General features: G+C 33.5%; 2 protein-coding genes across 2 annotated transcripts in view; both read right to left on the reverse strand.

The window, feature by feature from the left end:
• Window positions 1-15,622, reverse strand: part of Zpr1 (zinc finger protein Zpr1) — a 152,079-nt gene that overhangs the window by 81,417 nt on the left and 55,040 nt on the right. The gene's annotated exons all lie outside the window — the stretch shown is intronic.
• Window positions 1,503-15,525, reverse strand: LOC149475291 (uncharacterized). The gene is made up of 2 exons (XM_089713960.1): window positions 15,231-15,525; window positions 1,503-6,141 (listed from the first exon to the last, which is right to left on the reverse strand). Exon 2 carries the CDS (start codon window positions 6,134-6,136, stop codon window positions 4,745-4,747), a length of 1,392 nt encoding a protein of 463 aa, XP_089570086.1. The 5' UTR covers window positions 6,137-6,141; window positions 15,231-15,525; the 3' UTR covers window positions 1,503-4,744.

Raw genomic sequence — 15,622 nt, forward strand, 5'->3', positions numbered from 1 at the left:
ATTCAAATAACCATTTATTTGCACAATAATAAAACTCTTTATTTACAAAATTTAAAACCTTACAACTATTCGTAATTTCAAATATAAAATAATAAAAACACTATGGTGTTGGAGTCATTGTGTTCCCGCCAAAAATTAATAATGCTATTTTAATAATATTTAAACAATATTTTTACATAAGCCACAGATAAAAAATTATTTTAAACTTCATCCTGTGCTCATTTTACTTGTATAAGGGCCGATTTTTCAATCCTTGGTTAAAATTTATCCGTCCAATAAAGTATTACACGAACATTTTAAAATGTCACCTGTAAACTGTCATATACGGACAATTAGAATACAATAATTTTGAAATGGTAGTTTAATACGTTATTCGATGAATATGTCACCAAGGATTGAAAAATCAGCCCTTAAAAAAATGACCGAAACACCGACAGTGTGTTAACTTTAAATACAAAATGGAAAACGTAATTGCCTTGAGAAATTCAGAATAATTTGTACATTCTAAACACTGATAGAATGAAAGAAATGATAAATTAGGTATGTAATGGATGAATTAATAAATAGGGCTATTTTTCATAATAACTGCGTCACATATTGCTAAATAGTTATTCTTTTAACAAGAAATGATATATATGTAGCTTACTTATGGCGAATTAAATATTTAGACATTTCAAACTACAGACTGTTTGGCGTGACAACGTCTTATATGTAATTCGATAGAGCCGGCTGCACGCACGAAAAAACATGACTCATGCGGCGTTAGAGCTAGAGCGCAAGAGCAACTTTTGTCTCCGCAACTATTTAGTCTATGGGGAGTTGCGTCGCTACGTGCGCGCACTTTCTTACTAGCTCTTACCTCGCTCTGAGGCGTTCCATGTTAGGCTTGAAGTGCAAGCGAGAGTTTGGAACGAGCGACAAAGAAGCACAATTATTGGCCTTAAGACGTTGTCACCTTCAACTATCGTCAGTAAACCGACTTTACAGACAACCAATTTTTTGTATGCATTAAATCCCCGCATTATTTTTCACATTGTCGTTACTCGTTATTTCTAGTATTTTTGTCATTTAACTAAAAATCATGTGTTAGGAAACCACGACATCTCTCGAAGTTGACAATAAATAATATAAAAATCGGACAGCCATCATACACAAAATATAAATATAGGAGTGACAATTTGTTTAACATACATATTTTCGACTGTCCACACTTATAATGACATTTCACGCTTATAAGGCTGTCATAATTATATTCCAATAGGCACGTATTTTTGCCTATTTATAATTCAATACACGTAACAAAATCATGTTTTTATAATATAATCGACAATGAGTGAAAACTTATGGTAAGACCACAAAACAATTTAAACACAGTCTAACTTTAAACCAGGGATCTGTCACTTTAATAGTTGTCTATGTGAAATACGACTAAACCAGATTAAAGAGAACCCGCGCTTAAAGTGAAACCTTGTCTAAAGTTTTTTGTGGTAAGACAGTTAGAATTAACCCGTGATAATATTGGAATATTTAAAAGAAAATGTGTATTTGTGTATAAAACATACTGTATAGTAATTCAACAATTTAATATAATTAAAACACCGTCTTATTTGTAAAGAAAAGAGGGTGTGTGCCGAGCACACGTGTCAGAAGTGAAACTTCTTTGGCAAGTTTCAGACATATTAAAATCGTCGCTACTCCCCGATGTGACGGTATTGCCACGACGCGACCTTCAAATTTTACTTTAAACTCGCAAAGAAGTTTCACTTCAACAAAAATAGTGTCTATGGTAAACATTGGCCGAAACCTTTTTAACCTACAATATTTAAGTTCTAAATATTAAAAACTTTAGATACCGTCTGTTATATCGAACATGACAATGCATTTTACTAATAAAATCTAAATTATGTACAAATATTAAAAATATTAGGGAACATTAGTTTATAAAATGTAACAATGCAAAATATTTTATCTTAGCAAATATCGACCGAATATTATAAATTAAACCTCAGATTTTGTTTACAGCTATACATTCCTGATATGAATACAAAAAAAACGCGCGCTTTGACACAGGCTATGACGTCACGCCTGTCACGTGCAATATTTCCATCTCTTTCCCACATATGAAATTGTAATAGGTGCAAGCAAGCTAGCAGTTGCTATGACGACGCTGCAGCTGCTTCGGTATTCTTTATAAAACGTATTTAAATATCTATAGGCACATGTTGAAATCTGAGATTTTATTTATTCAATATATTACCGCACTACATTATAATATCTAGGTTACCGTATTTTGCCGTGAAGACATGGATTGCGATTACAATATTTTCAAAACTAATGGTATTACCACAAAACAATTAAAACAGTCTAACTTTAAACCAGGGATCTGTCACTTTAATATAGTTGTCTATGTGAAATAAGACAAAACCGGATTAAAGAGAACCCGCGCTTAAAGATAAACCCTGTCTAAAGTTTTTCGTGGTAAGACAGTTAATCTTTCCGACCTGAATTTTTTCAGTCCATTTCACAAACATTTTTATCAATAATTGTAACAATCTTCAAAAGCGAAAACGTTTGTCAAAGCATTTGTAATCTCATCGAGAACATTAGTATGGGTATTTGAAAAGCGCCCCTGCCGTGCGTAAATCGAACAAATTTTTTATATGTAATAATACTAATAATGCTCTGAATGACGATACAAATACTTTGACGATAATTTTCGTGCTCCTGCGAACGTTTCATAATACCAGTTTCACTACTTGTGAATATGTTCTGTTTAGCTTATCTGTTAGTTAAAATGACAAATTACGTTTTAATCTGTCAAAGTGTTCATATCATTGACTGCGCAAGTTGTGAAACCGGCTCTTACATTTGTATTCTTGGTTTTATAAATGAGGGTATATTGAAAATTATAATATCAGTACACATTACACACGTGAGTAGATTATGCTGAATGAAGGTAGTTTTAAAATAATAATAAGAATGTATTATCATTTTTTAAGTTCTATTCTTTATTTAATATTAACCATATTATCAATAGAAGAAAATTTATAAAATGCTCGATTTTTCATAAAATGCCTTTATTAAAGCATACTTACAGGTTACAACAATCGAAAAGAACACCCTGTAAATATAAAACATAGTCACGGGTGCCGAAAATAGACTCTTTTATTACCAATCCGTTTATCGTTCGTTCCAATTTACGTTTTAATAATTGACATACTAAAAAAAAACCAGACTCAAAATCATGATCAAAAGTGTCCGAAGCAAAACTCTGCCTACGCGTGTATTAGGCAGAGTTTTCTTATGAGCGATACAATAGAATTTGAACATTACTGCCACGAAATAAGGTGTAGACTTGTATGAATATTTCGGATGTTTTTTGAAGATCTTTTAATAGGTTTAATTGTGAGTATAGTTGTTTTTAGTACGTCAAAGTAAATGGAAAACCCAATAGGTTATAATGCTTCTACCCTCAAAATATGCTAGTTTATTAAAAAAATATCTGTATTTCAAATAATTAATTGCTTAAGTAAACCCGAAGAAAAAAATCATAGAAAAATTAAAAGTTTTTATAATTGTTTTCCTCTAAATACACATTTAACAAAATTTTACATACACACTATATTTTTACAACATAATATAATATTTACATTTATAAATTTTTCATGTAACGTAATTAATAAATGTTACGGAATATAATATTATTCGAAAATTCATAAAATTACACGCAAATTAACGAAATGTGTAAAGACGGTAGAATTTTAAAGAACAAGTTTGTATTTGTAGTCTATACGTACATCTCTTTCTTTTATGTCTTCCTTTTGCTAAGTGCGACAGAGATGGCATGAGGTTTAAAACTATCTTCTTCTAATCATGTTATACATACTATGTCATTTTATATGTGAATGTTCAAAGACAATTTTGAAAGCTTTCTTTCGATAATGTTCGAATTTGAGTCTTATAAAAAATTCTGGTTAATAGTAAGAGACAGACTGCTTTAAAAAATCTACAGATTTTAGTATTTTGTAGCTTATAAAGTTGCAAATTTTATTAAGATAGAAAAAATACAAACATCCATTGTTAAAAACAAAAATAGACGCACAAAATTGATGTTTTTATTAAATTTAGTAACGCATTTTAAATGATAAGAGTAACAAATATTTTAAACAGAATCGACTTTTTTTAAGAAACGTATGACTTTTTCAATATTCTAACGTTGATTATTTCTTAGAGGCAAAATTGTAATCTACCTACCAGACGAAAAATCTTTCTTACTTGAAAAATCCAAGTACTCCGATACTTTAAACACTTTCGCACCTATTTAAAACGGAATCTACTCTAAAATGGTGTAGAATTATTTAAAAACGCGATAAAATCGTACCGAGATGCGTTTACTTCAAAACTATTAACAGCTAGTCGTTATATTCAATCCACATTCCAATCTACCCTGCAAAACTTATATCAAAAAACGAGCGTGTGTGTCGAGCACACGTGTTAGAAGTACGTTGGCAAGATTCCAAGATACCAAAATCGTCTTACTCCATGACGTAACGATATTGCCATGACGCGACCTTGAAATTTTACTCTCAACGCGCCTAAAGAAGTTTTACTTAACAACTTGATAGTTTCGCAATTTAACTGGATTTATCAGCGATTGAATATAATGACCAGATATTATTCTATCAGGAATCGACCCTACTTAATATATTTTCGTTAATCGATATTTGCAACAACGTAGTTTAATTCACTCCGAATCTGTTTCACTCTCTTCCGTGTCTTCTTCCGAGCTGACCGGCTCGCACTTGACGAACTCTATCTCTTTTCTCACTTGCTTTGCCCTCCGGGGCCTTCCTCTCTTCTTGGGCCCTTTCTCTTGCCCATCATCCATCACCGTTTTCACCATTTGCGATATACGCTTGAGATGTTGCTGCTCGTGCCTTTGCAAGTGATTATTCAAGTATCTTTTTATCTTGAATTTCTTTCCGCACTGATCGCATTCATGCTCATACTGGCTTTCGTCCAGATCCATATGAACAGAGTTGTTATGGCGACGTAAATAGTGCGCATGCGCGAACTCCTTGTCACACTTCTCGCAGCGTATCTTCGGCTTGTCTGGATGAACTATCTTCTTGTGTTTCTTCAAACGCACGGCCGAATGGAAAAACTTGTCACAGAGATCGCACTTCACTTTCGTATCTAGGGAGGAGTGCACTTGCATGTGCTCCTTTAAATACTGGTCGTTTTTGAACTCTTTCAAACACTCGGGACACTGCACTTTCGACTCTAGCGGCGGGTGAATGTTGAGGATATGACGCTTCATGTGGTGACGGGACTTGAACGTCATAGAGCAGAACACGCAAGGATGCCGCTCGACTTGCGAATGCTGAAAGTGGAGGTGTCTATTGAGGTTCAAGTGGCTCTTGTAGAACTTCTGGCAAATGTGGCACTTGAACTTATTCTTGTCCTGATTGTGGCACCTCTCTATATGGTAGCGCAGCTTGTACGGCACGCTGAACTCTTTCCCGCACTCGTCGCATTTGATCTCCGGTAGAGTCGTGGGATGGAATCGCTTTACATGCATGTGTAGAGCGCGTCGCGTCCTGAACTCTTGCAAACAGAACTGGCAGTAGCACTTCTCCGATTCCGAATAGTGTTTATTCATGCGATGCATGTAGAGATAGTGCTTGTTCTTGAACGATTTATCACATATATCGCACAGCACAGCTGACTCTTCCGACGAATGTACTCTCGTTGTATGTAGGTAGAGATTTTGATAATTCTTGAATTCCTTATTGCACTTCTCGCATATATATCTCTTCATCTGTTTAGGGAACATGATGGGCTTCCAAGTGGACAGTACCGATTCGTACATAGCCCGTTGTTCTTCCGTCAGCTGCGAACTATTGACGCTGATGAATCGAATCGGTTTTCCAGGCTCTGGTTCGATCTTCGGCTCAACTGGTATTTCTCCGGGGATTTCTCCCATTTTCTGCTCAGTGTAGCTCTGTGGGTCCAATTGAGCGTACTGCTGTTCCTCCATTTTAAGCGCTTGATATTGCTCCGCGTATTTCGGATCGAAGGACACGCCCTGCTCGTCCGTGTACATCGGTATCGGTATCGGTATTTGGTCGTCCATTTTGTCTGGAATTACGAGAAATTATTGTTATAAGGATATGAATGAAAATATATAGTTTAAGATAACTGAAAAACACACTACAATTGGACGAAATTATTGTATTGTAAATAGTAATTTATAAGTGTACAAGGTTTGAATTAAATTTGTCTCTTTGAAATGAATCAAAATCAAGTCTTAAGAAGTTGGTGTATGTCATACAAACATACAGGTGAAGCTAATAAAGCGTGTTTAAAAAACAAAAGTTAAGAATGCATATAATATATTATATTTAATAGTCGTACGGGAACGGGAGCTATTAACGTTTTAAAAAAAGTCATTTTAGTATAGTTGGGTTTTTGATATACTGTTTCTCTTGCTATTTCGGTTAGAGTCCGGGCTGTCTGGCTGGCGGTAGTGGTTGCGTTTATTAGTACGCACAGGAAAATATCCGTAATTTAAAGTCATTTATTAACGCATAATTTTTAATCTTTTGCCTTTAGATAGATCCATCAGACATAAAATTGCAAGACGTTTTTTTCGTTGTTAAATAGGTGCCATACGCAATTTTTTATTTCAAAATAATTAAAATGTCATCGAAATAAGTGAAATTACATCAACATGAGTCCGCTTAAAAGGTAAGTAATTACTTTATTACTTATATTATATTATCCTTTTTTAATACTTATATTGAATAATTAGTAAACTAATATTTTTAATAGATGGTTTCATATTTATTACACTTTTGGGTATTAATATGAATTTGATGATATTTGCTTTTTATCAAGTTTACATTAACATCCTTTTTGAGGTTCGTTGGGAAAAGGAGGCACCATGGTAGATTGTTGCTAAAAAATTGTAGATAGTAAAATGAATATTATACATAGTTGATAGTACATCCTTCACGGGGACTCATGTTGATGGAATTTCACTTATTTCGATGACATTTTAATGATTTTGAAATAAAAAATTGCGTCTGGCACCTATTTAACAACGAAAAAAACGTCTTGCAATAAAAAATTCATGTCTGATGGATCTATCTAAAGGCAAAAGATTAAAAATTACGCGTTAATAAATGACTTTAAATTACGGATATTTTCCTGTGCAGATAAGATGCGCACTAAATAAAACGCAACGCAATAAACGCAACCACTGCGACCAGCCAGACAGCCCGGACTCTAACCGAAATAGCAAGAGGAACAGTATATCAAAGAACCAACTATACTAAAATTCTCTCTTGTCAACGTTGGTAGCTCCTATACGATAGAGTTCCCTTATGTAACTGAAAAATACATAAGCTATATATAAATACTCGCTTTGGTGGTAAATGTTAAAAATACTATGTAATGACGATTCGAAAGTGCTACTAAATAGTAGTCTAATTGAATAAATGAATGTTTGAGTTTGAGTTTGAGTTTGAGCATGAGCTACTGATAAATTTGATTTGAGCATAATATAACATTATTTTATGTATCAATGTGTTATTGAATTTTCCACGAGGCTGAATATTATGTTATATTGATTATTAAAGAGTTGTGACTGTAACAATTTACTAAGTACTTGTGTATGGATAATTTCAAATGACATCTTTAAAATGTACTTGTAATGCATATAAGTAAGAAAGTAGAAGTTAAAGAATTTGACTATAAAAATATTAAGTAACTAGATTTCCGCCCGCGGCTTCGCCCGCGTTTTCAAAGGAAAACCCGCATAGTTCCCGTTCCCGTGGGATTTCCGGGATAAAACCTATCCTATGTGTTAATCCAAGTTACCCTCTATATGTGTGCTAAATTTAGAATAGAATAGAATAGAATAAGAATTTATTCGCAGTAAAAATCAAACACATAAACAAAAAAAATACACAAGAAAAATAACAGTTTACTACGAAAAGGCTATGGACTCAGCATATGGTGGAAGCAATGACTAAAAGGCCAGTGCTTTCACCGCTGTTTTTCAGCCATAGCCTGTTGTAGCCACAAATGTCACACGAGTTGATACAACAAAAATTTTGTTATTAAAAAAAAGTAAACAAACTAACAGCATTTCTTATAAAACAAACATGCAATACATTTGGAAAACAGGTAAAACAATAAAAAATAAACAACAAAAAAATGGAAAATGAAAGGAATGCAGGATAATGTTTTGTTCCGTTTCTACCGGTGGGATACATCGATACATCTTATATTAATAATAATTAATCAACCACACAATTATATCCAATAGCCAGTTCATTCATACCCGGGTGAAATAATTACTATTGAAGTATTTAAATATGTAAAAACACAATATAAAAAAAATATATATATTATAAAAATTACCCATTCATCAACTAATTCACTGGGCACTGCTCTTTTTGTTTTATTAATAAATAGCTTTTTAGTTTAGCTTTGAATGTACCAAGACACCTTGATTCGCGTATAGGAGGAGGCAGGTCGTTCCAGCATTTACTAGCCCGATATTTAAAACTACCTCTAAATGCAGCTGTTTTATACTTAGGTATTCGAAAAACACAAGAGAGAGGCCTTGATTTGCAGAGCTTTTGGCTTCGTGACCAAGTTAATTTCTCATAGAGGTAAGGCGGTGAATGGTTATTGACAACACCATGCAAAAGACTACAAAGATGGAGCTGTCTACATGCTGACATCTTTAGTATTCCTGCTTTATTTAAGAAAGGCGTAACATGCGTGCGAGGTGGGATCTGGAAACAGTAGCGCGCACAGGCATTCTGAATCCTTTGAATGAGACGCTTACTTCTTGCCAGACAACAGCCATCATAAACAACATCGCAGTAATTAAGCTTTGATAGCACGAGTGAGTTACAAAGCTGAATACGCAACGGCTCGTTTATGTAATTTCTGATCTTATATATAATTTTTAGACGGTAGAAACAGTTACGTGCTACTTCAGCTATGTGGTCTTCAAAGTTTAGTGACGAGTCCATTAGTAAGCCGAGGTTTCTTGCTATCTGAACTTGCTCTAATTGTTCACCATTAACTTTAACCTTAAGACTCATTTCATTTATCCTATCTACCTGCTTTGGAGAACCAAGAACTAAGAATTTAGATTTAGATGGATTGAGAACAAGTTTATTTCTTTTCGACCAATCGCTTATATTAATAAGATCGTCGTTTAATTTGTCTACAACAGATAAAGAGGAAGATGGTGGAAAGCTTACATATAATTGTAAGTCATCTGCGTATATGTGATACGAACAATTTTTAATAGCGGCGGTAATGTCGGTACAATAAATGATGAATAAAATCGGACCCAATATAGAGCCTTGTGGCACGCCCCTTTCCACAGGTTTCAATGAAGAAAAAATATAACCGTGAGCAGCATTTACACGAACCATTTGATATCTATCCATTAAGTAACTTCTGAAAAATTTTATTGAATCTTTTTGAAACCCGTAGAAATGGAGCTTCGAGAGAAGAAGCGAAATATCGATGCAGTCAAAGGCTCTAGAAAAATCGAGGAGGGTTAATATTGTTCCCTTGCCTTCATCGCGTCCTGTGAGAATATTATCAACAACATCTAAAAGCGCTGTTGTGGTACTTTTCCTCTTTCGAAAGCCCGACTGAAAGGATGGAAGAATATTGTTTGTTTCGAGATATCGAGTAAGTTGTTCACATACTACACGCTCCACCACCTTAGAGAGACACGGTAATATGCTAATAGGTCGCAAGTCAGTTAATACAGTGGGATTACTATTTTTGGGTACTGGCTGAATGATAGAGGTTTTCCAGCAGGTTGGAAATGTACTACTGGTAAGTATTTTGTTGGTTAAAGATGTTATTACAGAGAGAGTTCTTGGTAAAGTAAGCAACAACATATCTATGGATATATCATCACATCCTCTAGCCTTTGTTTTAATGTGGAGCAGATATTTAGAAACAACTGTTTCATTCACAGTGCTAAGCTCAAACTTTGCTGGCCCATAGAGGTTATTTTCGAAAAATATTTTTTCATTAGAGTTATCAAAATTTGAACAAGGCAGTTTCAGGAAATGGTCATTAATGATTTCAGGGTCAGACAAACAATCGGGAAGGTCCAGCTCAGGTAAATTATTAGGCATTATTGACATTTTTAAACTCTTCCACATTTTTTTTGGATCGTTAATATTGTTATTTATGTTGTTATCAAAGTATGCCCTTTTTTCGTAAAATAATGCAGAATTTACCAAATGTTTCATATCTTTGTACTGGGTCTTATCAATATCCGATTTACTTATTTTATACTTATAAAATGCTTGGTCTCTAAGTTGCATCATGAGCTTGACATTATCCGTTAGCCATGGTGTAATTACATTTTTTACGCGCGAGGTTTTATATGGTGCATGATGTTCAAAAAGACCGATTATGTATTGATTAAAAGTAGAAACCATAGCGTTTATGTCGCCTAGGGCTAATATCTCTTCCCAGGGTATCAAATCTAAATGTTTATTAAATTCAACCATGTCTATTTCCTTTAAACGTCTGTATGTTACGAAACGTGGAGGCGGTTTCTCTATTTTAACATTAAATTCAGCAACAACAAATGCATGAGCGCTCAGGTCCGGAATATGGTTAATTTTTATGTCTTTTATTGTGGCGTCAGTACAAATCAAGTCCAAAGTAGTTTGCGAGGTTAAAGTAAAGTGCGTGGGGCCATCAACGTACTGATTCAAACTGGTTTGCTTTAAAAAAATGTCAAGATTCCTGTAATCTGATGTACTCCTGTTACTATAATCAATATTAAAGTCACCCAGTAATATGACAGAATCGAAATTTACAAAGGAAGCAATAGACTCGGCTAGCGCATCAAAGAAGGTTTCTGCACAAAGCCATGGAGGTCTATATGCAGTACCAATTATAATGCGACGTGAATTAATATTAAGGCTTATCCACATTTGTTCAACAACATTAGAGCGAGGATGGTCATGTTTACGCACTTTTATACCTTGCTTAATGTAGAATCCCACACCTCCACCACGTGATCGGATACTTCTTGGCCTAGGAATATGCTTAAGCATATAACCAGGAATGGAAGGCGCTCTAGCCTCCTCACCTGGGCGAAGCCACGTTTCGTTAACAGCAACAATGTCCACAGAAAAGTTCATTGTAATCGGTTCGGTTCAGTAGTTTATACGTGAAAGAGTAACAAACATCCATACATCCATACAAACTTTCGCCTTTATAATAGTATTAAGAAGATTAAGATATTATAAATCTGAAGAATTTGTTTGCTTAAATGTGCTAATCTCAGAAACCACAGGCCCAATTTGAATGAAATGAGCAAATCTATGATATGGCCACGACAATAGTATATAGAAAACATTTCAAGCAAAAGAATGAAACACATAAACCAGTAGACATAGTAGTGTCCGGATCTGACTTATAACATACTAGCTTCCGCCCGCGACTCCGTCCGCGCGGAAAAATTAAGAAAAATTAAGATTTATTTTTTTTCTACGTATTTTTCCGGGATAAAAAGTATCCTATTTTATGCCCAGGATAATAAGGTATAATTATACCAAGTTTCATCGAAATTGAACCGTTTGTTTTCACATGATGCCTTCACATACATACAGACAGACAGACAAAAATTTTTTTAATCACATATTTGGGTTTGGTATCGATGCAGTAACACCCCCTGCTATTTATTTTTTCAATATTTTCAATGTACAGAATTGACCCTTCTACAGATTTATTATATTATGTATATATTATATGGGTATAAAAACTTTACTAATATTATAATGCTGAAGAGTGAGCTTGTTTGAATGCGCTAATCTCAGGAACTACTGTCCGATTTGAAAAATTCTTTCAGTGTTAGATAGCCCATATTATATCATCATGTTAAGACCTACAGGAGCAGAGTACTGCGAAACTGCGGGGCATAGCTAGTAATAAATAACTAGGTAGAAAAGGTTAATATACATACCATTACAAATAGTAACATCCCTACTAATAATATTATAAATGCGAAATTAACTCTGTCTGTCTGTTACGATTTCCCGCTTAAATCTCTCAACCGATTTTGATGAAATTTGGCACAGACAATCTTTAGACCTTGAGAAAGACCTTTTATCAAAACACCATGTGGGCGAAGCCGCGGGCGGAAGCTAGTAGATAACAATTTGAAGTAGTAGTTTTCTAATTAGTATTTAAAAAATATCAAATTAGCTTTACACATGGAATAATATTCTTTATTGAGTAGAGATGTAGTTATATTGAATACTAGCTTTCCGCCCGCGGCTTCGCCCACTTTGTCTAAAACATAATAAAATATCTGTGGTGTTTGGTATATACCTCGTAAGTGCAAAAATGGCCATTTTTTGTTTTTTGGCCATCTATACTGATAAAAACGTCCTCTTTCGTTTGGTCTATGTCACATAAGCCTATTGATAGTAGAAATACCTTAAATAGGTTGTATCAAAACCCCTTAAGTACAAAAAAAAATATTTTTATTTGATACAAATATATTAATATAACTTAACATAGACTTGTAAAACTAATACTCAATAAACGAACGGCCATTTACAACGTAAGAGCACTTAACATAATTAGACCAAACTTTAATAATTATTATCATCACTTAACTTATTTGTACCAAAGCAAATAAAATTATTTGTGAACTTAACAGGTCTTCTCCCTACTTAAATATAACGTTATTTGGCACATAATTTAAATCTTCAGACATTAGGTCTCAAGCCTATTATCTATAAAGAAACATGCATGTGATGCAAGATCTCTTAGACTTAGTGTGTTCAGAAACGTTTACCAATCTTTAAATCGATTTAAAGATTGGTAAACGTTTAAAAAGCCAAATAACGATACCTACATGCACAAGGTTTGATTCTTTGTCTCTTCAAATTCATTCTTTCATGTCAGATTAGAATAGATTTAGAAAAATCGGAGCATAAGGCAACATTTCACTATGAAACTAAAAGATAAAAGCTGTTTGTTTACAGATTCCAAATTTAACTGCATCTGTAGCCTTTTATAAAAGAAACTTTGGACTTTTAATTTAAAAATCCGCAAAGTTACTACTAAACGAACATTCCATTATGTTATGTATGAAGGAATAGCTCAAAGAGGTGCGGATGAAATCGCATCATGCTTATGGCATTTTATTAACCGTTGGCAGAAGAAGTAGAGTAGCTTATTTTATATTCAGTGTTTTCCAGGTCAAAAACGGTATAATATCTTGCCAGTTAAGCAGATATTGAAAGATTCATTCAAAAAAGAAACAGCACCATCTCCGTTCCCCGAGATAAATGAAAATGACCAGCATTCGCCATGATGTAAAATTATTAATATTTTCGAAACTATTGACTACCTACTCATTTTATCAAAAGAAATACTGCAACAGACAAAACTACATTTGGTTAGAACTGTATTTTCTGGTTGATGAATGAAAAGTCTAATGACGTAGATTTTAAATACTCTTTGAGTGAAAATGAAGAGTTTCTGTATTTCTGGTTTAAGAGAACTGAGAAAAGATAGAAGTCTCCGAAGTGGCTTTGCCATTGGCCTCTAATGAGCCTATCAATATCGATGCTCTGAAATTCAAAGATATCTTAGATCTCCTGCCAATAAGTGATCCAATTTATGATGATTATTTCAAATCATTGTCTCATGGTCCGACTAGAAACAATCTTATGACTTTCAGTGACAGTGATGACGACTATGAATGAATGTTGTAGTGGTACGTTTTACAAACAAATTTTATTTGACTTGATCCAGCTCGTAACTACCTATTTGCAGGGTAAAGACATCTTCTCACAAGGAGAAGACATGAGCAGTAATCACCACGCTTGCTCCAGTGAGCAAGCGTGGTGATTACTGCTACCATCCATACATCCTGGTTGGTGATTTCAGACCAAAATCCCGGTTGCCATCACAATGTTTTCCTGTTATTAGAAATGATGATGTTTTCTTGTTATAGAAGATGTATCTCTGGTTATTAGAGAATCTACTTATGCATCCGAAAAAGACACATTGGTACATGTCGGTTGATGGGATCGATCCCGCAGCATCTAGCACGGCAGGCAAGCGAACTACCATGACTTCTGAACCACACACACACACCCACACACTACTTTTAGGATTTTACTTTGTAGAGAGAGTATCAGAGAATTGCATATTGCACGAAAATCACAATATTTCCTGGCTTTTTTATGAGTACTTATTTGTGGCAAATCACACTCCTATTCGTTTTTGTTTTTATATATGGTTAAATCTATTTGTATGGAAGACGTTTCCCCATAATATTTGTTTTTTAATGTCTGTTTATGTCTCCGTCGAAAAAAAAATGAAAAATCCTTTCCATTAAGGTAAAAATAGGAATAAATACTAATTAAGAGTACCAATAAATATGCTCTAATCCACTTAAGTACACACGTTTTAGACATTTTCACATCATTTTCACATTTTTTCTTTTGGTACAAACATGTTAAGTAACAATTACTCTTGAACTAGAACATTTTTTTTTATTTTTTTTTGTAAGTGTTCAAAACTTGAACATAATAGACATTTAAATATCATAAATTTGTTTTACTCAAGTGTTTATTCCGATCTGTAGCAACAGGGTAGCAACCGTGAAAACTTTCAAACGCTCATACCCAAAAATCACCATTTTGCACTTAAGTGGTACGTACCAAATACCACAGATATATACTAAAACCTTCCTCTTGAATCACTCTATCTATTAAAAAGAACCGCATCAAAATCCGTTGCGTAGTTTTAAAGATTTAAGCATACATACTGGGACAGAGAAAGCGACTTTGTTTTATACTATGTAAGTATGTAGTGATATAGAATTATGTGTTACTGTCTGTTATCAATGAAATTTAATATGTATGCATTTGCAATAAGAATAAAAACATTTTTTAAATATAACAATAAGAAGAAATGAATTAAATACAAATTATTATTAAAAAGAAATAAGTATAATTGAATTGGAAATGATTCACTTGCTAAACTCAATTATCATCAACAAAATAAAAGTAACACATACTTTAAAACCAAATGATAGATTATCATAGATACGCGTGATATAAAAATATGAAAATTAATATAATCTTTCATAATAAATGTATAATATATAAATACTAGATAATCATTACAGTACTTACTTGTTTTCTTTTCAATACCACGATAATGTCCTTAGAATGCACTAAAACACGTCATAATATCATCATTTTGTTGAGCACAACAAAATTTTATTGGGTTTCATGATAAAAAGAAGAATGGCCTTAGGGCATTATTTCTCTACGAACATATCATACAATATACACTTTTAACATACAACTATATACAGAAATTAAGTAAAATAGAATTTATAACATATTTAACACTATTTCTAATGAATTATTATTTATTTTTAATGAAAATTACATTAATTCTAACAGCACGTAAAAAAGTGTTTGACAATTGACGTTTAATGTCACAGATTAAAAATGTCCTTCTCAGTGTTGTAATGATAAACAGATAACAAAGCCATTTTCATTTTTTATACTTATCAAAC

Source organism: Colias philodice, chromosome 31 (assembly GCF_061535455.1).
Source record: "Colias philodice isolate Cphi_HAF_F1 chromosome 31, ilColPhil1 Martin Lab GWU primary, whole genome shotgun sequence".
Taxonomy (NCBI): domain Eukaryota; kingdom Metazoa; phylum Arthropoda; class Insecta; order Lepidoptera; family Pieridae; genus Colias; species Colias philodice.

What these genes read in the sequence shown, in the direction of transcription:
- LOC149475291 (XM_089713960.1), bottom strand. Translation starts at nt 6,136, where the DNA reads ATGGACGACCAAATACCGATACCGATACCGATGTACACGGACGAGCAG.